The sequence below is a fragment of the Emydura macquarii genome, unplaced genomic scaffold, assembly GCF_026122565.2.
Source record: "Emydura macquarii macquarii isolate MOO-44397 ecotype Brisbane River unplaced genomic scaffold, CSIRO-AGI_Emac_v2 contig_2297, whole genome shotgun sequence".
NCBI lineage: Eukaryota > Metazoa > Chordata > Testudines > Chelidae > Emydura > Emydura macquarii.
Genome location: NW_027132434.1, coordinates 2,913,433 through 2,936,012, shown reverse-complemented (window position 1 = coordinate 2,936,012; position 22,580 = coordinate 2,913,433). Strand labels below are relative to the sequence as shown.

The following is a 22,580-nucleotide window of genomic DNA, read 5'->3' as shown; positions in this document are numbered from 1 at the left end:
TTCCCTGAACAGAATGCCCTTCATCACTGCCCTGGGAGTCTGCCACCAGTTTAGGGAGGCTAAGATGGGCAGGGGAACTGTAACCATCCAGTTCAATGGATGTCTGCTCGGCACATATACCGAGGCCAACCATGCCTGAAGTGGTCTGAGCCTCAGGCGAGCTAGTCTCACTACATACGTGCAGGCTGCCATGTGGCCTATCAGCTGTAGGCAGTGTCTGGCTGTTGTCATGGGGCATCGGTGCAGCTGGAAGATGACGGAGACCATCGCCTCGAAACGTGGCTGAGGCAGGAAGGCTCTGGCCTGGGAAGCGCCCTGGGTGGCCCCAAAGAATTCTATGCGTTGCACTGGGGTTAGTGTGAACTTCTGTTCATTTATAAGCAGTCCCAGCCTGCTGCATGTGGAGCAAGTGAGGGTCATGCTCTCCTGCTCTTGGGACCTGGACGAGCCCCTGATCAGCCAATCGTTAAGGTAAGGAAAACTTTGCACACCCTTTCGTCTCAGGTGAGCAGCCACTACCGCCATGCACTTGGTGAACACTCTTGAGGCCGAAGATAGACCAAAGAGTAGGGCTGTAAACTGGTAGAGGGGGCCAGCCACCGTGAATCGGGGAAAACGCCTGTAGCTGGGGAGGATAGACACATGAAAGTATGTGTTCTTGAGGTCAATGGCGGCATACCAGTCTCCTGGATCCAGGGAAGGGATTATGGAAGCTAGGGAGACCATGCAAAACCTTAGTCGTTTGACATATTTGTTTAGACAACGCAGGTCTAATATGGGTCTCAGACCCCCCTTCGCCTTGGGGATGAGGAAGTACCTGGAATAGAACCCCTTCCCCCTTCTGCCTTGAGGGACCATTTCCACCGCTCCTATGTTGAGGAGGGCGTCCATCTCCTGCAAGAGGAGTTGCTCGTGATAGGGGTACTTGAAGAGGGACGGAGGAGGAGGGTTGTTGGGGGGTAGATGTAAATTGTAGGGCATAGCTCCCCTGAGACTATCCCAAGGACCCAACTGTCTGAAGTGATCTTTGCCTATTCGGGATAGAAGGGCCTCAACCTGTTTAGGAAGGGGCAGATCCAGGAGAGCAGTCGGGGCAACACCCTCGGGCACATAATCAAAATTGTCTCTTCTGGTTGCCCGACCTCTTGGGGGCCCCCTGCTGGGGAGCAGAGGATGAGCTGGGGGGCTGATTTCTCCTTCTAACCCCTCTATTCCTATCCCTATAGGGTTGAAAAGGCCTGGGTGGAGGCCTTGGCTGCTGCTGCTGTGCCTGGGTCCGTGACTGACGCCTGGAAAACTGGGTGTGTACAGGTCCAGGGAGCAAAGTGTGCAACTTCGCATTGGTTTGGTCGGAGAATAGGGCCGACCCATCAAAGGGGAGGTCCTGAATAGACTGCTGCACTTCCTGGGACAGGTCCGAGGATTGCAGCCACAAGCACCTTCTCATACAGATGGCAGAGGCTATGGCCCTGCCCGCCGAGTCAGTAGCGTCACAGGACGTCTGAAGTGCTGCCCTAGCTACCGTGGTTCCTTCCTCCACGATGGTGCTAAAGTCTGCAGCCTGGTCCTGGGGCAGGGCCTCAGTGAACTGCCTGAGGGAGTCCCACAGGTTGAAATTATATTTACCCAGGAGGGCCTGATGATTGGCAATCCTGAACAGCAGGCTTGCTGTGGAATAAACCTTTCTACCAAACAAGTCCAGCTTCTTATTGTCTTTATTCTTGGGAGTGGACCCTGGCTGACCTTGCCTGTCTCACTGGTTAGCCGCATCTACCACCAGGGTTCTCGGGGCGGGGTAAGTGAACAAATACTCAAACCCTTCGGCCGGGACATAATATCTTTTTCTCAGCCACCTTTGACGTAGGGGCGACCGAGGAAGGGGTTTACCACCGGGCCTTTACAATCTTAAGGACCCTTTCATGGACTGGAAGGGCCACTCTCGCTGGGGCAGCCGCCACAAGCACATTAAAGAGGCTATGTTCAACCCCATCTTGAGCAGCTCCTGGTGCGCCCTGAAATCCTCCAGTGACGCTGCGTGGTTCCGAGAAACTGCCTCGCCCGGTGAGGAGGAAGAGAACTGCCGAGGCGCATCCTGGCGAAGGGTTGCACCTGTTGAGGGTCCCTTCATGGGGTTCGACTCCTCGTCCAAGGAGTGGTGTCTATGGGCCTTCTCCTGTGCCGGAGGCACGGACTGCACCCCTGATGACATAATGGATTGGGGCCCTAGCCCCATCTGGATACCCCATGGGGCCCAATAAGGCCATTGTTGCAGCCATTGACCCTGGGGCCAACCCGGGGCTGACTGTGCCACAGGCTGTGATGCTTTGTGGGGGCATCGGCTCTCCCGACGACTGTCCCCCCTGGGAGACCCCGAGTCACTAGACTAGCAGTGCTGTGTATGTCCTCGGTTCCGGGCGCCCTTCTGTGTCGGGGACCACCCTCTTGATGCCTCCCACCTGGAGGACGATGAGGACTGCCTCCGTCACTGTGCACGGTGTCAACTAACGGAGGAGCGCTCTGAAGAGCTAGAGGTACCGGAGCGTCATCTCAGTACCGATGATTTCCTCTGCCACGTGCTTGCGGCCCTGCAGACACCTTCGGTGACCGAGGTCAGCGCCGCTCCGAACTCCTCAGTGCCACTGGGTTCCGCATCATGGACTGCACGGTGCCGGGTCCTCCGATGGCGACCAAGTTCTGTGCTGCCTCGGTGTGGGCGAACTCCTCGGTGCCGGGGATCTGGAAGGGGAGCTGTCCGAGTGCCGCCTGGCAGACCTTGACTGGTGCTGCCTCCTGGCATGCGCTGCCTCCAGTGCCGAGGATCGACATCGGCGCCGAGGGAGACTCCACGTCCTGTGTCAGAGCAGGTCAGCTCGACGACGCCGACCTGGAGCGACTGCTGGGGGAGCGGCTCTGCTCTACCCTCGGAGACCATCCAGCGGGAGATCTTCCTCCCCGTACTGGGGATCTCCACCGCCATACAGGGGGACCCAACGTGAGTTTCCCCCGTGACACTGGCCCCTTCTCACTTGGTGGAGGGGGGGCAGAGGTGGCGTAGGCAAGGCCAACAAGACTCTTGCCGCTTGAAAAGCCTCCAGTGTCGATGGCATCTGCAGGAGCACTCTTCCACTCCCAGGAGTCGGGGGAAGTTCCCTAACCAGAGATGCAGGCCCCGGAGAAGACACAACGGGCCAGGTCCACTGCATCTCTGTACTCGACCCTGCCTGTACCACTGGCACAGGGGAGTGTCCGCGCTCTGCCCGCTGCTTCTTCCTCTTCAGTGCCGGCGATGATGCGCAGTGGCGAGTTGAGGCCGGTGCCGGTGGTGCACTCTGCACCGAGGTCACGCTCGGTGCTGAGGTGGAGCGGGCCGGCTCGGATGCCAGGCGGAGCACTGCCTCCATTAACAGGGCTTTCAACCGGATCTCTCGGTCCTTCTGAGTCCTTGGTTTAAAAGCCCTGCAGATCTTACATTTCTCTTTCCTGTGGGCTTCCCCCAAGCACTTAAGGCAGCGGTCGTGGGAGTCGCTGAGTGGGAAGACCTTCCCGCAGGAGGCAGATGGCTTGAATCCTGACGAACAGGGAATGGCCCGGCCGCTTTAAGTCCCCGCAGGGACTTGCCTTATCTCTAACTACACTTAACAACTACTTAACTAACTAATAGAATAATTTAGAATATCAAACAAGTTCAAACAAGGGGAATAGTACTTGCTGCGAGCAAGGCTAGTTCCAGCAACCGTCATGGGTGGAAAGAAGGAACTGAGGGGGCGTAGAGCCGGCAGCGCCTCATATACCGTGGCATGTGTGCAGGGCTTCAGGGGGTGCCAGAGCCGGCCCTACAGGATCTGCTAAGGGGAAAAAAGTTCCGGGTAACCACGCATGGAGGCATGCACACATGAATAGTGGAATGGACATGAGCAAGCACTCAAAGAAGAACAAGCTGTTTCTCAATGAAATACACTTTTAGGGCCAGATTCTCTGCTGCGTAAAGAGCTACATTTAGCTCTCTAATTCTCTACCCAGCCAGACCCCAAATACTGTGCCAGCTTGGAACAGCCCACCAGCTGGGGATAATCAGAGCACAGCATGCTCTAGCCACATTCCTCTTCGCCCCCAATACTTCCGGGCAAGGACTGTGGAAGAAAATGGTGTAAAAACTGGCTATGCTGGCTCTGCCCTCTTCAAAAATTTCTCCCCTCCTTGAAGAAACTTCAGCAGCAGAGATAGGGCCAGTTTCCATCTCCTTAGCACTGTGGGAAAAGTCTGGGAAGATAATCCTGCTCCACAGACTTGTGTTACTTGTGTACATATTTCATTATTTCTGTTTTATCATCTCTCTTTTGTAGAAGTGAAAGTAATTTGTTTTTCCAGTGGCTTACCCTCAAACTGTCTTAATAAATCCTAAATATTGGGATACTCTCTTTACAACATTGTTAAACTTCCTTTAAAAAAAAATTCAAAAAACAACTTATGCAAAATATACAGCCTGGTTCCAAAACCCAGTGAAGTCAATAGGAATTGTTCCATTAATTTCAGTTGACTTAAGTGTACAGATTCCCCCCCTCCTCTCACAACTGATTTGAAAGTCATCTGTTTATTTCTAGCTGGACATATACAGACAAAATAATACATTACCAGATGCTATATATTTAACTGTACTAATAGCAATAGTATTTACAGTGAAATTTTTTATGACTCACAGTCGATAGACTTTTTTTTTTTTTTAATTAAAGGTCCTGACCTTGCATTTGGATATGCAAGAGTACACCTCTGCACCTACAAAGAATCCCACTGAAGGGACTGGGATCCACCCACACAGATCTCATTGCAAAATTGAGACCTAATTTGTAATAAAATTTTAAGCACCTATACCAGTCCATCATGCTATTCACTATTATTTATTTGTATTACAGTAGCAGAAGAGGAAAGGGCTTCCTAAAAATACTTTGGAAAGCTTTTCAAAGCAGTTTGGAGATATTCTTGGGACAAGTCACTTCATAGCAAAGCTAAAATTAATTATGTACGCAAACAGGACCAGATTTTCACAAGTGCTTAGCACGCAGAAGCTCCCATTGAAAGCAACGTAGCTCAACTCTTTCTGAAAATCTGACCACTTATTTAGGTGCCCTAACTAGGACCTGTGGGATGCTGAACATATCCTGCTGGTTATAACACACTTTACTACCCCCTCCCTGGAATGCTTCTTAGACAGTCATTTATCCTCTCTGTGCCTAAAATACTCCAGTAAAATGTGGCCAACAACCATACTTTATACGCAAAGGAAAATTATATTTTTACATATTCAACACTCAATCATATTATAATGGGCACTCTGGGCAAATAGTCCTATTTTCCAGATGAGGAAAATGAAGCACAGAGAAGTTAACTGATATAGCAAATAAATGTCAGGGCAAGTAATAGAACTGAAGTCTTTTCTATTTGAGGTCAATGCCTAACTAGGTCACAGTGGCTCCTATTTACGGACCTTAATTACGTTATCTGAAAAATATGGCTAAAATACACTTTACTCTCGTATGGAAGTTTTTCCATCTATAATTCTCAAAGTGCTGTACAGAAGTGCAGGCATGAATAGCCTGATTTCTGAAGCAATCTGTTTAAAAGAGACTGATCCAGTTGACAAGATATGGGTCTACAACAACAGAAATAAGGGATCTGATCCCAGCTCCACCACAAACTTCCTATGTGACCCTAAACAAGTCATTTAATTGCTCTGTGTCTCAGCTACCCCATCTGGAAAATGGGAGTATATCTGACCATCTTATGGGACAGAAATGGTGAGGCATAATTAAGTAAATATTACAAAGTCAGATGGAAGGAGGTTGACAAATAACTCAGCAGCTCCTAGTGCCATACACATTCCTTTACACCATGGGGGATTCTGTGCTGATACTGGAGAAGGACCCTATTTAACAGATCTTGGGTTTCCCACAATGTTCAGAGCACATCCAAGCCAGTTTGGACTCACCCTGTGAATAAAGATCATGCATTTAAGCATGTGAGTGGTTGCAGTGACTTCAATGGGACTTGCTTAAGGGCACTGCTGGACCAGGATCAAAGGAACTTGTTATTTGTTTGTTGTTGAAATGAACTATTCAGTCGTAGGTGATCACTTAGGCCCTAATCTTGCCATTGCCAACTCTTGCAAATTTTTTTTGCAAGTCTCACAATATTTGATGTTTTTCTTAAACCCCCAGCACCTGGAGTCATGTAATTACTGAGACTATAAGCTTTCATTTAAAAATAAAGTTTCTATCCATCATGGTTGCAGACAAAAGCCTGAATACATGAACACTAAAGAATTAAAACTGAGGAGAAAACTAGAAGACCCCAACGTTTATTATTTTTTAAAATCTCACGATTTTGGGAGTCTGACAAGATTTGTGAATGCTTACCATTGACAATACTGCAGCTCTGCACTGAGAACCATTCAAGTGGACACTAGTGCCCACAGGATACCCCCACTGAATTAAATGCAGGCTTGCCTACTTGATTCTCAATGCGGGACAGGGGTTTAATACACTTAAAAACACAACAAGAAAAGAGGATTGCACATGTGCTATATGTAAATTTTCAAAGCCTCTTTAAATGGCCAAATCAAGATCAACTTCCTTTAGAACAAGGCAGTGAACTATTTCTCAACAAGGACTATTTTCATGCTGAATTTCAGCTTTTGAATTTCAACTGTATTCGGCAATAGGCCTATATCCAAAAAAGGCTGCATTATTTTATTTAATTTAAAATTTTATTTTATTTTATTTTATAACTGGACAAAAAATTTTCAACAAATTATTTTTTATTTTTTTTAAAAAGTCACCTACAGGATAGTGTAGGTGAGTAAGCATGTTACTCTCACAACTGCCTTGAAATGTCAGAAGTGGCATTTCCTTCTTTGTTTAAATATGCATCTTTCTTGGCCTTATGGAATTTTTCCAGTATACCGTATTTAGCCATTGCCTTGCCGCAAGACACACTGGAAAAAGGTTTTGCACAAAACGACTTTAGGTTCACACACAACATTCATGAATATTTAGGTATAAAGGAACAGAGAGTAAAGAGAAAAATAAGTCATGAGAATTTAAGTTACAACACTGGAAAAACACCTGATTATTTCTTGCAGGTTGAACTATTTTCGACCTATTTTATAGCTGCTACCAAAAATGTAAAAGTACAATACATTAGCCGTAATAATTGTTTGTGGCAATTTTATAAATATACTATTTTCTCTTTTTAATGGATTCAGCTGTTACTTACAATGTACCTTATACAAAAGTTTTATTTTAACATGAATGGAAGGCGGGTGTCAGACTATCCAGTCTGAAGAAAACAAATACTAATATAGCTATGCCAACAATAAAGCAAGTTTTGTATTACCAGTTTTCAAAGAAAGCATCTGGAATTGTTGAAGTAACATAGCAGTGAAAAAGCTGTGATGAAAAAGTAGTAATAGCCTTGATAATTCAATATCCTGATGATAAGAGTTGTAAATCTACAGCTTGCCTAAAATCTCATAGGAATTTATTCAAAGTCCACTGAAGACAATGGCAGCCTTTCCGTTGACTTTGATGGGCTTTGGTTCTGGTCAACAGTGAGTCAGTGGCACCACTGGAAATTAAACCAGACCTTATGATTCCCAGGATAAGAGAGTTGACAATATCCTTTCATTATATCAACTCACTAACAAGACATCCCTTTTCAACTTCCTTTTCTTTTCTTTTTAAAAGAAAAAAATAGATTTCATTTCCCATGTCCCCAAATTTTGCCATTATAGCTTGAGAAATTTCTTCAGTTTTTAGTGCTTGTATCTCCCAGACCAAGATGCTTTACAGTTCATCAAATGTGCATAAGGTTGATCAAACACAGAACAACAATGATCATTTTGGAAACTAGATGTGTAAAGGAGAGAGATTTCCTGTAAAATTGGGGAGCCATCAAACACTACTCAGAGGACCATGCAACAAACACTTCACTTATTGTGGCCTCCTGAACTATAGACAGTATGTGAAATGGTTTGATTTTGACATCAAAACCACATTTAGGCACCATCTACACTTTACCGATATAACTATGTCAGTTATGGTTGTGATTTTCATAACATAGCTATATCAACATAAGCCCTACAGTGGTGGTATTTACGCCAGCACAAAGGTGATTTATAGTTATTCCTCTTCCCATACAGAAGTAGCTAAGTTGGTGCAAAAAAAAAAGGTGCTGATTTCCAGAAGCTGGGAATGGGGAACGGGATGGATCACTTGATGATTACCTAGTCTGTTAATTCCTCTTGAAGTACCTAGCATTGGCCACTATCAGGAGACAGAATACTGGGCTAGATGGACCACTGATCTGATCCAGTATGGCCATTCGCATGTTCTTATTAGTATAAGTGTGTCCATACTAATGGGCTATACTGCTTCAACTGCCTCACGAAAGCTTATGCCTGCTAAAATTAAATTTGTTAGTCTTTAAAGTGCCACAGAACTCTCGTTGTTTTTGCTGTATACAGACTAACACGGCTACCCCTCTGGAAATAATCAAAGCAGTACATCTGTCTAGTGTAGGCAAGGACTTAGCTTATTACTTGCCAATTACTCGTTGCCATTATTATTTACACACAAATGCCATGGTCCATTTATCATAAGTTGCAACTCAGAGCAACAGACTCTTCCTACTTTGGCATAACAAAATGCTGCTCCTTGCATAGGGCTATGCCTAAAGATACAATCTAGACCTTAGAAATAAACTGCTTGATTCTTCTTCACTCCTCGGTTACAGCAGTTTTATGCTGGTGCAGCTCCAATGGCACTATTCATGTGGTAACCTATTACGCAACATGAGTAAGTGGCACAGAAGCAGGCCCATAAAAATATGCAAAATGCCAGCTGGATTAGAACCTTTGAACTTATGTAAATTTATTATATTCATTTTACAGATAGCTAGAGAGTGATACATACACAAGTTCTTCCATGATTTCTATGCCAGTCACACACACAGGGATTTTCCATATTTGGCCAAACTATTAAGTGTATTCTAAAGAAAAATGACATTGTTACCCAACTACACTATTGCCACATTATAAAGTCTACAGTTTCCCTAGTTACTTTTGGCAATTGCAATTAGAAAACTTGATTAAATCAAGTACCAGACTGGAAAATTGAACGAGTCATCTTCTGTTCATTAATTCCAGCTATTTCATCATTATTTTCCATTACTTTTTTTCCTCTTTCTCAAGTTTGAAAAATCTTGTCTGAGGATCTTGAGAAATAAGACAGACAGCAAGAATAGACAAGCTGGACACAGAATAGACAGAAATTCTTATCATGCTTTTTGTTTTATCACTAAGATGGTGAAAAGAACTAGAAGGGTTATGTGATTAACTAGAATCAAATGCATCCAAGGGGAACAACAAAAAACATCCCATAGGAATAGAGGCAGTTTCTTATTTACCAAATATGAAAGTCAACAGTTAGAAACATAGTCCACAAACCAATTCAACCTTAGTTTAAAGCCGAAAGAAGATGAGATAAAATGTAAAATATACAGATGCTACAAGTTTTATTTCCATTATTTTGCTTTTCAGCCAACCAAACAGCAATCAACGGAAACCACTGTATCTTCTAGTTTCCATAATTAATATAGAAAACCAATTTAATTGCTTATTATTTTATACTAAATTCAACATCAGGGCCTTTCCTTCATAAGAGGGCTAGGAAAAGATAATCAGACAACAGATTTACACTACATGAAATGAGACAGAAAGACTAAGACTCCTACAGATTTGCATACAAGTTTGTTTGCTTCATGTTGACAAAATACTTTTGACAATCACTTTGAAAGAAATAACACAATTAGCAGAGTGCCTAAAATACTACAAGCTTAATGCTGCAGACCTCATGCAGGTACCTCCGGTAGACTTTAACAAAAGTTCTGTCTGCAAATGAACTACAGGATCAGGCCTAAGGGAACACAAAGCTCTGCAGAATTTCATGGAACTTTAGGTTTAGACTTGAGAAGTTAAATTCAAAGTTTATTCCCACATTTGTAGCAATAGAATTTATTTTTCAGCAATGCTAACCGTTACTTTGTTCCTTATGCTGCACGTTAATAAGTGAATAGCAGAGTTGCAAGACAATAGAAGACAGGAAACTAGGTCACTCATTTAACTTATTCCTTGCAGGAATTTAGTACTGAAGTATTGCTCAGAGATTGTTCAGTTGCATAAAATAACGACGTCCTGGAGAAAGGCCTAGATCCTTGGATCTTGGATGAGAAAGGCCTAGATCCTTGGATCTTGCTGAACCTACACTTGACAAAGGACACAGGAATGGGTAGGGTAGAAAGGTGGCAGTAAGTCACCTCTGTGCTCCCTGATTTCCACAGATAGTGGGGCCAGTTCAGCCTCCTGTGCAAACTAGAGCACCCTCAACCTTTAACTTCCTGTCTCATAGTGCTCATTGCACTAAACATGGTTTCATACTCAGAGAGAGATCAGACAGAGACAGATGCACTGCTTTACGTCACCAAGAAATTCCCCTACGCCAGGGTAATGCCCAGCTGCCCAGTTAGAAGAACTTTATGGCCTCTTTACAATGCAGGATTAAAACAAGGAGCCCAAAGTGTGTGCCAGGATCCAGCACACATTGTATGAAAGATTCTATATTGGCAAAATTGGCCTAGATTACCTACTATTTTCCAGTTTTTAAGCAAGGTTCTACTCTTAAAAGTGACCCTAAAATTGCTTGGTGGGTCTCCAAGTTTATTGTATCTCAATGCATTCAGATCAAATCTGCTCAGTTTATAAAGATTTATACCTAGCTGCCTGTTCTACAACTTGGGCTTTAAGATGGCATCTACTCTAGAGAACTGAACTGTTCTTAGTTGAACCAGTGTGATAGAATTAGTTTAAGAAGAAATGGTTCAGTGCATCCATAGTAACTGCTGATTTGTGCTGTTCTACATCATCTGGTTGCACTGTTCTCTGATTATCTATTCCACAGTTCCCCATGCAGCTCCCAGTAGTGGCTTCAGAAAAGTTTCAAAAGGCTTTGTGGGTTATCTTAAGGATCCCAAAAGGAACTGAGAGAGAAGAGGTCAAACTTTTGTAATCCCTTGAGAAATGCTTTTAAATCCCCTGGAGCTAACATCCTTTCAAAACCCTTTTTGCGAAAAAGAGTGGCCAGGTGGAATGCTCAGCTTGCACTCCTTGCTCAGCAAGAGAGTTCTCTCTTAGAGCTTTTGAAAAGCTATTGGGAAACATCTGAGATAGAGTTTTCCAGTAATACCTGTGAAAAGCCAGAGATCAAGATGAACAACTCATGGAGCTCATCAGAAAACAGCCAGACACTTGCTGAGTTCAGGGTTGCATGTTGTATTTGTGGATTAAGTAAATATGTAGTATTTTGGGACTGGATTATGACCACAGATCAATGGGACAGAATTCCCATTCTTGAAACCTGAGATGATCAGCAGCATCTGCATAACTTCCAGTGGATACTTCCTGGAACTTTCTGCTGAGTTCACCCTTACATTCCTGCAATGGATCAGGAAAATAAGAGCCCCCATTCACTATGCAAAAGTGAGTGGCAATCACCCTTTGAAAGCTGGCTCCCTAGGTAGTTACTGATCACTGGGGAACCAGACTGAGTCAGGAAGTTGAGGTGAAGGTTTGCAACTAATATATATTTTCTTGTAGGAGGATGCGATCAAGGTAGTTACTGCACGAGAGATCATCAGACCCGCCAGTCTACAGGTTTCACCAATACACTACAGGTCTATGAAAAACTTCCAACTTACTGAAGATGGGAAAATGATAGCAAGTTTTTGCTTTTGTTGTGATTTTTTTCTCCTCACTCTATCAAAGGAATAGCTGCAAGTATAACGATCATGAATACAGAACTCTTATTATTTCAAAATTGTTTAAGTTTTTTCCTCTCTGATCTATAGATATTGAGTAAGAGAAAATTATGCATTACTAATGACATTGTGACCACTATTAATATTTAGGTAGGTCTAATTTATACCCTATATTTTCTAATAATGTGTCATCTTTTTGTCATTCAGAATTTATTCATCTGACATAAGGGCATCTCAATATTTTATTAACTTTAAGCTAACCAAAAAGTAAACACAGTACAATACATATAATTCACTACTTTGAATTTTCTTTCCAATAAAGATTTGAATAAAAAGAGTTTAATGAATTCATTTCATTTTATATTCTGCAAACATTACTTGCTGGTGTGCTAAAAAAATATTGTAAACAATTGTGAACTACCACTCACATTACCAGCTTTCCTCTGGATGCAAAAAAATATGAAAAAAGAAAGATCTTGACTGACACCCTGTGGTCAAAAGAATTGAAGTTATGCAGAAATTCACAGTATTTACCGCCATCATCAGAATCATCCTCAGATATCCACCATGGCACAGGATCTTTCTTTTTCAATTCCTTTTTCCTGGGCTGCCCTAGTGTCTCAAGAATGGTGGATTTTTTCTTTGAATTTCCAAATGAATCATCTGAAAGAGACTGAATCAGACGTACACAGAATTAAAAATAGTTCTGCATACATTTTGATGTGATTTAGAATCACAGAAATGTAGGACTAGATAGGACCTCAAGAGGTTATCTTGTCGAGCCCCGAGCTGAGACTGGACCCTATATACCTAGACCATCCCTGAGCGGTGTTTATCTAACCTGTTCTTAAAAACCTCCAGTTAAGCTTAACTATCCTCATAGTTAGGTATGAGGAAAACCTTTCTAACTTAAACCTCCCTTGCTGTAGTTTAAGCCCATTATTTCTTCAGTGGACACAGAGAACAATTGATCACTGTCTTATATATAAACAGCCCTTAACACATTTGAAGACCCATCACATCACACCTCAGTCTTCTTTTCTCAAGACCAAACATACCCCAGTTTTTTAACCTTTCCTCATAGGTCACACATTTTCTAAACCTTTAATCATTTTTCATGATCTCCCCTGGATTCGCTCCAATTTGTCCACATCTTTCTTAAAGTGTGGCAGCCAGAACTGGACATAGTGCTCCAGTGAAGCCTCACTAGTGCCGAGAGCAGAGCAGGACAATTATCTCCTGTATCTTACAAACAACACTCCCATTAATACAACCCAGAATTAAATTAGCCCTTTCCGCAACTGCATCACGCTGTTGACTCATTAAATTTGTGACCCACTACAACCCCCAGATGCTTTTCAGTAGTATTACCACTTAGCCAATTATTCCTCATTTTATAGATGTGCATTTGATTTTTTTCTTCCTAAGTGGAGTTCTTTGCACTTTATTGAATTTCATCTTGTAGAATTCAGACCAATTCTCCAGTTTGTCAAGGTCATTTTGAATTCTAATCCTGTCCTCCAAAGTGCTTAAACCCCTCCCACCTTGGAGTCATCAGCAATTTTTATGAGCACACTCTCCAATCCATTATCCATGTAATGAAAATACTGAATGGTACTGGATCCAGGACAGACCCTGCCAGACCTCACTAGATAGATACCCCCCAATTTGACAGCAAACCATTGATAACTACTCTGAGTACACTTTTTCAATGAGTTTTGCACCCATTTTATAGAAATTTAATCTGGACCATATTTTCCCAGTTTCCTTAATGAAAATGTCATGTGTCAAAAGCCTTACTAGAAATCAAGATATATCATGTCTACAGCTTCCCCCACTATTCTCTAGGCCAGTAACTCTGCCAAAGAAGGAAATTAGGTTGGTTTGGCATTTGTTTTTGACATATCCATGATAGCTGTTACTTGTAACTCTACTTTCTTCCAGATGTTTACAAATGTAATTACTTTTCCATTTTTTCTGGATTTAGTTTATATTTTTAATTGAGGATCAGACTATTATTAAAAGGGCACAATGAAACATTTCCATTGTGTTTTCAACATGACTGAAAATTAATCCATAATCTTTTGGTAGAGTTGTCCAGGAGCCTCCCTTAATCCCACACAGTCCATCCCTTTTTGGCTTTTCATATTTGTAGCATAAAGTTGTACAAAAGAACAATGACTATACTAGGATATGGCGTACTGTGTACTATATTTCTAGCACTGATGTTTGAGTCTATTTGGTGGTGCAAAGATCACCTACTCAGTAGCATGCATATTCAAATGAACAATGTAAGCAGAGTTTTATTTTATTTTTTGTGACTGTGTAAGAACCTATGTATAGTAATTATTTTAAAAGAAAAAACTTGGGCCAACTCCTGACCACATCCCTCCAGATCACAGAAAAAGATGACTTTGTATTCTGAGCAGCACTTCTCTGATAGTGGGCAGAATTCAGAATTCCACTTTGTACTTTCCATGCTCTTGAGAATTAAGTCAGGTAGGCAGTATGCCTGAGCAGTTCCTCACAAACTATCAAGTTGGTGTCCATGCAAGACTAACAGTCAGCCATAGGGATTCTGACTGGTAGGTCCAACTCAGAGCCTGCCAGCCCACTGGAGCAAAGTTCTGAACTCCTACTGAGATAACTGGTAAGAGGTGGGGAGAAGACAGACCCACAGCCATTCTACCAGGTAGCAAGGCAGTGTTGAACTAGAGACATGACTCATTCCCACAGATCCAACTTCTCCTTTCCTCCAATGCCCAGGACAGCTCTGGGGAAATTATAGCAGAATCAGGGCCACAGTGAACTCTTCAGATGCTGAGAGGGGGGAAGAGAGAGGAGCAGAAGGCATAAGAAGCCCCACGTATGCCTATCTCCATCAGAACCTCATTTGCATGAATTTCTCTTATCACTGCTACCCTCAAGTAGTTCCACAATACACTCCCTCTGCACTGAACCCAATCAGTTGAGTCAGTGCAGTGTGGATTTTACGTGCTACCTTATATTCTCATATGAGAAACTAAGCCAATAATGGTTTTTTAAAAATCCATTAAAACAAACTTAAGAAGCCAAATGCAAAAAAAGAAAAGAAATTATAGCCATGATTAATTTATACAGTTGTAAGAGTCAGCAAAGGCCAGAAATGCAAGAAGTGGAGGTTCCCCCAGATACAGTGGATACTACTGTATTTTCTATTCCTATTTTTCTCTCCAAACTATGTAGCTTAACACTGCATATTATTGCTTATGTTGTTAAATATACCATGAAGCATACAGGATGTGTCATATAGGCAAGTTAACACCATTGCAGAAACCTTAATGTTTATATTTATATTTCTAGACTGCTGGTCCTTTTAACAGTGCAACCTTGATACTTTAATCAACTTAATAATTATGAAGCCACCCATATATTAAGATCTAAACAAGCTGACATGGTCCTGCTGAGAACATCCATAAAAAACATGTCTAAAATTAACGATCTTTTAACCTCTAACAAAAGGAACAGATCCACAAAGATAATAATATTACAGTACTCTAACCAACATCTCCAAAACCCATCATTTCTGAACAATTTAAAAAAAATAAGTTTACAAAAATAAAAGTATAAAAGATTCTCTTTCTGAGTCTATTGAAAATATAAGTACTGAAAGTCCTGCAGCATGAATACTAAGCAACATAATAAAAAACTAGTAAATTATACAGCTAAAAAATGCCAACATACACTGTAAACTCTTTTGTCTGAATTGCTCACCAGACAGAATAAAACACAGGTTTACATTTTTAATATATGTCCTTTAAATAACAAAGTCAAAATAATTTCATTATTCTGGTCATAACACAAGTACCATAGTAACACTGTTCCACAAGGACTGAGTGCCTCTCTTTAGCTGGGAGTTACTGACAGGTGCTTGATGCAAGTTCTGTTATCTCTTGCTGTTTCTTTTATGATTAACTGTATTCTATACTCAGCAAGCAGGACATGCATGATGCTGATACTCCTTGGAGTATCATAACTGAAGAAACTGAAACCCCCAGATGTTTTGATTCAGATCTGGAAACTTTCTACGTCCAGCCATCTTGTCAACTGCAAATAGTAAAGTAACACCTGGAATAGAAAACTTTTACACAAAAATTACAACATGTTTTCCCCCAGTATGACATTTGTCTGATCACCAAACTTACTGAAAAATTAAAAAGAAAGACAAAAACAAAATTTAAAAAAAAAAAAAAATCTACAATTTTTTTTTTTCCAAACAGTGAATTCTCAATACTAGTTTTGATGGCTAAAAAAATGTAATGTTGCCTCTCAAAAATATTGAGAAGGTAGAGTCATCAAGCAGATTCAATTATTTTATTTCCCACTAAACAATAATGGTCCTTATTAATTAGTTAACAGACAGCTAAAAAAAGTTTATTTTAAAAAACATGTATAAAGTCAGATCAATTTTTAGGTGTTTGGGCACCTATCCTGAAATAATTTAAGTACTTGCTTAACTTACTACCACAAAGCAGTCCATTGTCAATGGCACAACACACAGCAGTAAAACTAAGCCGATGTATAAGTGACTTGGCATTTAACACTTCACAGAGCAAGAGCATTCCAGTCATTTAATGATATACATCAAAGTACTGTTTTTTTGAAATTTTTGCATTAGTTTTTTTTATTATTATATTTCTTCGCACAAGCTAGTATTATACACATTATTTTATACACACAACCTTTCAAAAGGATCAGGATTCCCTCAATACGTAGTATTAGTCTTTTAACAATACTCTGCAGGTTTTCCAATTAAGTGAATAAACCTCTCCTTTCTGAAACAATCTCTCTTTTCAGCTGCTCACGAGTATCACTGTAAAGCAGCAATAATCAGTCTATGGCTCTTTAGAGCTCCACCTGCAGTTGTCATGAAGCCTCAAGCAAAGCAACTGGAGTGCTGAGCATGGAAACACTCCCCATATATTATGTGACATAGAAATCTCTGTAAGAAACGCGGATATAGCTCGAGTCAGTTTTCTCAATGTGCAGAGAGAGGCTTGATAGGAACTAGGGATGGGGGAAACATATTGAGGAGAGAAACTCTGTGGGGGAATGGAAGGAAGCAGTTGAATGGGGTGGGGGTTTAGAAGCAACCTAGTCTGTTTATAGGGGGCTAATAGAGAACAGTCCTCGGCCCCACAGGTTATAAAAGATCTGATGAAGGAAAGATGGACCAAAGCCAACTCAATTCCCGACAAAGAAGGGAACAGTCTCACAGAAGAAAGGGACATCATCAATAGGTGGACAAACTATTGCTTTGATCTGTACAACCATCAGACAAATGGAGATCCTAGTGTCCTAGATGGCCCAGATTCAACGGAGGAGGAGGATTTTCCAATACTGCATGAAGAAGTGAAGGTTGCTGTGAAATCACTTAAGAACAGAAAGGCTACAGGTACTGACAACATCTCAGCCAAACTGATGAAATTCGGAGGAGAAAGAGTAATAGATGTACTCACCAAGATCTGCAACAAGATCTGGCAGACTGGTGAGTGGCCCTCCACAAGGACAAAGTCATTAATCATTACTCTGCCAAAGAAAGGTAACCTGCAACTGTGTCAAAACTATCGGACTATAAGTTTAATTAGCCATCCCAGCAAAGTGATCATGAATGTTATACTGAACAGACTGAAGCCACAAGTGGAGAATATCATCGCTGTAGAACAGGCTGGCTTTCGTACTGGAAGTAGTACCATAGAACAGATTTTCAACCTTTGTGTTTTATGTGAGAAGTACTTACAACACCAGCAGGACATCTACCATGTCTTTGTTGACTTCAAGAAGGCATTTGACAGAGTATGGCACAAAGCTCTCTGGGCAACTATGGAGAAGTACAACATTGGTCGTAAGCTCATTTTTACCATTAAAGAACTGTATGCCAAGGCCAACAGTGCAGTTCTCGAACTTTTCGCCAATGGCACAATAGGAGAGTGGTTTTACACCACTGCTGGGAGTCTGGCAAGGCTGCCTTCTTTCGCCCACATTGTTCAACATCTACCTGGAGCGCATAATGACTGATGCCCTAGAAGATCACATATGCACAGTCACTATTGGGGGGAAAACAATCTCAAATCTTCGATTCGCTGATTACGTTGATGGCCTGGCAGGTAGCGAAGAGGAACTTGCTAACCTTGTGAAACAATTGGATGAAACCTCTGCAAAGTATGGCATGGAAATGAATGCAGAGAAACTAAGCTAATGACAAACAATCATAACGGAATCAACTCACACATCACTGTCAGTGAACAAGAGCTGGAAAGTGAAACAGTTCAAGTATCTGGGGGCAATTATCACCGATGAGAGATCAAAGGCAGAAATTCTGACAAGAACTGCACAAACAGCAGCACTGGCAAAATTAAAGCCAATTTGGAGGAACAAGAACATCTCCCTGGAGTCCAAATTGAAATTGCTGCACGCACTGGTCATCTCCATTTTTTTATATGCGTGCGAGACATGGACCCTTATGGCAGAACTCAAACGGAAAATACAGGCAGTGGAGATGAGATACTTCCATAAAATCTTGGGCATCTCCTACCTCAACCATGTCACGAATGAAGAGGTTCGGAACATCATCACCGAATGTGCTAGGTCATATGAAGATCTCCTGACGACTATGAAGAAGTGCAAGCTGAAGTGGTATGGCCACATAACAAGATCATCTGGCCTATCCAAGATCATCCTCCAAGGGACAGTATAGGGAAAGAGAAGAGGAAGGCAGAAGAAGAGATGGACTGACAACATAAAAGAGTGGACAGGAATGGATTTTGCGGAGACTCAGAAACTGACACAATCATCAGGGATGAAGACAATTGGTTGATTGTTCATTAATGATGGTGCCACAACAACCAATGCGGTTTTGAGACTGATATCAATAACGATAATAGAGAACAGGCTTCTACAGTAGGACATGGGGAATAAGTACAACTGTGCAGAGGAACCTGCACAAGGAAATGGACTGTATGGGGGAAGTGAAAATATATGCAGAAAAATACATATACAACCATTGGTAGCTATCCATTTGAATAACTACAATTGATAAAATGTCTTAAAAATTTAGGAAAATCTACCCCAAAAGACATCACAGATAGCCAAGTAAAGTTGTTCAAGGGCATACAACACCATAATAAAAAAGTCAGGAAATCACTAATTTAGTGCTCATGCAACCTTGCAATTTACAATTAAGATTTTGCCTTTTCCACATTCTTTCACTCAGAATATATGGCTCTGCCTCCTGATAAAACAGACAGCTTTAACTCCAGCCACAACCATCAGCTTCTGAAAAAGTAAAACCAAACCACCACACTTCTGCAGTAAAACATCTACCTAATGCTACTATAACTGCAAACACTATTTAAAAACTTCAGTGTAGTAACTATTTATTCACAGTTGTCAAAAACAGCAGAATTTGGCCCTTAAAACTATGGAGTACCTTAAGTTCAAAAATGTCATTTTAGTTTTCCAATCTTTCTTATTCGGTGCTGCTCAGTGGCGTTACACCAGTTTTAGGGCTGTAGGGAGTCCTCCTAGTTGCACAATTCAGGTAGGGATAGAAACCAGCTGCTGAAAATCAAAAGCTTTAGAGCTTCCAGTAAGAAGGTGCCTCCTAACTACTGTGACTCTGCCATGTAGTTTAATTACTTATATGAATGTTTGAAATATTAACATATGATGTATCATTTTACTTGGTGCCCACTGTCTTGGGATTTGGATGCCAAACTGAGATTACATAAACATATATTATCCAAATAGAGATGTATTCCTTGTACTAGCCAGGTCTATCCAACATCACATATGTCCCATTCACCATGGCTGCAACACTAGTCAGAAAAGGGGCTAACTAAGTGTGGCTCACGTCATGCTCTTATGGACACCACACTAAGACTTCAATAAACCAGAGGGAGTCCAAAGTCACAATGCCTGAATCCAGCCATCAGAGCCCAAAAGATTAACCCTAATTGCACCCCAGTAGATCTCAATTACCAAAAAAGGCAATGGGGAAAAAGGCAGACAATATCTAGGGTAGTCACATCCAGACCATTCAAGGCCTTGAACAAGTTAAACAAAAGCTTTGAACTATATTCAGAAACAAACTGGAAGCACTGCAGAGCAATAGTATAATGAGCTGACAGTCTTCCCTGCTTAAAAGGCAGAAGGAAACATTTTCCATTACCCAAAGCTTCCAAGTGTCCTTAAAGGGTGCTCAACACACACTATAGTAGTGAAGCCTAGAAGAGAAAAATGTATGGAAACTGTAGCAAGCTCTGCATCATAAAGAAGAGACGACAATTGCTTGGCCAGCCAAAGAGGGACTCAGAGTTGCTAACCAGAAGCAGAGATGAATCTAGTAAAATACTGAGACATAATTAATTGTTTTGACAATAGACAGGCATACCTCAATAAACAGAGCACACAATCCCAGCCAAATCCTCCAGATGTTTCCCCACTACTAACTAGCATCATTTCCATCTTATCTGGACTGACCCTAAGACAAGTTTGTTCTCATCCATATGCTAGGAAAGTAACAGACTACATGATACAGCTTCAGTAAAAGAAATACAAGGCGGTAGATTTATGGTGTTTTGATTTGTCAGAATCCGAAGTCTGGAAAATCTGGATACTTTTGGATAGATGTGACCTTTAGCTAAAACACCGGGTAACATCAGTGATAATACCCTTCAGCCTAAAGCTTTCAAACTAATACTGTTGGCTCCCCTTTTGTTAGGTTTATTTTATAGCAATGAATTTTATTAGAATTTAGATCAGCTTTTAAATAAAATTATATATTTAAAAATAATATAGGAAAAATACTTGATGAAAATAATTTTAAATGCAATTTTATATACATATGGAAAAGTTGCTAATTATCTTATTCCGTATATTTTAAATCAAGCAGATCAATTTTAAATCTCTACTACTAGTGCTGAGTGCGACTCTCAAATTTAATACCTTGAATAACGTAATCACAATAAATCAAATCATAAAATAATGTAGCAAATGAGCTTTCTATCTAAGGCCCCAATCCAGCAAAAACATGAACACAGGCTTAACTTTAAGCACAAAGATATCCCATTGACTTTACTGGGAGTACTTGCATGTTTTAAGTGAAGCAGATCTCTAAGTCTTTGCAAGATCGCAACCAAAGAGACAGTTGAGAGAATTATTCAACATAATTCAGCTGTGTTATGTTCCTCCTGCTCTACTATACCCAACTATAAGTTTCTCCACATTTTAATGGAGTAAAAAAAGATATGTAATCAATCTCATGGTAAAAAGTAAACATACCTCCTTCAGAAACTGTTCAAACTGCTCATCTAGTTCTTCTTTTGAAAACCGATGAGCCATAGTCAGCAGTTCAATTTTAACGTCCAAAACAGTGCAATTACTGGAAAATACTAAAATTTAAAAAAAATGCAGTTAACAAGGCAGTGTTTTTGAAATCCAAAGTAGTCTGGTGATTTCCCACTAGCTTTTCATAGAGGAAACATTAAAAGTTGTTTACCAAGACTAGACTAGACCACATTTTCCCCAAATATTGAATTTACTGCAAAGGAAGGTCCAAGCACCGCATCTGAATTGCCTACATTCCTGAGAACCATAGGCTTAAATACCAATAGGATTGATTCAGCTCTTAAACCTTGTGAAGTCAATAAATAGGAGTTTCCTCTCATCCTTCATATTCCTCTTCAATATGCAGCTCTTCCACTAACTGTATCAGGAATGAAATATTTAATTTATAACAGGGGAAAACACCATAAACATCGGTTTGCATCTATAATATGTAGAATCAAGTGCTGTGCAAGTACGTATTTTAATTGCTGTCTATGTTTGTTATCCAAGATTGTGAACATCCTGGGGCAGGGAGACTTTCTTTATAGTCTGTCCAGCACTGAGCACACTGCTGGTACATAACAAATAAATAATGATTTAATCTGTGGAAGTCTTTCAGGTTCGCTCTTAAAGACTGAAATTCGTCTGCTCTGAATTCACACTGTAAAGCTAATAGTGCTTTTTGTGAAGGGAGAATTTGTGTTGGTTTTGACAGCAAACATTCCCCATCCTCTCAATGTTATGTAATTTTTAGATGTTACCCTGTAGACTCAATATGGCTGTTTTCTCAGTGGTGCCACACACAGATCTGAAGTACTCTGGGATCCTTCAGAATGAGAAGTGCTATAATAAATTGAAAATAGATTAAGAGTTTGCAGACAAGGCTTTACTGTTAAATATAAACTTTCTCAAGTACAGATCCTTCTCAGAACATAGAACTGTTACCAAACTAGTAAACTGATTTTGACAGGTGACTACTGATTACTGTTTCCTGCTTTAACTCTTAATTCATCCAAAGATTATCCAATTTGGCAGCACCAAAGAAAATTACTGCAGAGACTGCCCAGTCTTTGAATTAAATAAGATACCCTTATGCAATCACTTGGAAAGAGTCTCAGAAATACACAGTAAAAGGATTAAGAATGTTACCTCCCATGACACACATGACCCAATATCATTTTATATTTTTTCACCCAAGAGTCTTGTGAACTGTGCCATTTTAATATGTTACTATCTATATCAACTGCTTAAGCAAGTGGAGAATACTTATTTGTAAGCTTGCTAAGAAAAAACGAGTCAAACTTATTTTACCATATTTTCCTGTGCATTACATAAATACACGCATTTCT

General features: G+C 41.0%; 1 protein-coding gene across 1 annotated transcript in view; it reads right to left on the bottom strand.

The window, feature by feature from the left end:
• CEP162 (centrosomal protein 162) overlaps positions 1-21,631 on the bottom strand; it is an 86,968-nt gene extending 65,337 nt beyond the window's left edge. Inside the window, exons 1-2 of the mRNA XM_067560746.1 lie at positions 21,187-21,631; positions 12,400-12,538 (exon numbers count right to left, since the gene is read on the bottom strand). Of these exons, the coding sequence (XP_067416847.1) occupies positions 12,400-12,538; positions 21,187-21,246 (199 nt within the window). The 5' untranslated portion in view covers positions 21,247-21,631. The remainder of the gene's footprint in view (positions 1-12,399; positions 12,539-21,186) is intronic.
• Positions 21,632-22,580: the final 949 nt, after the last annotated feature.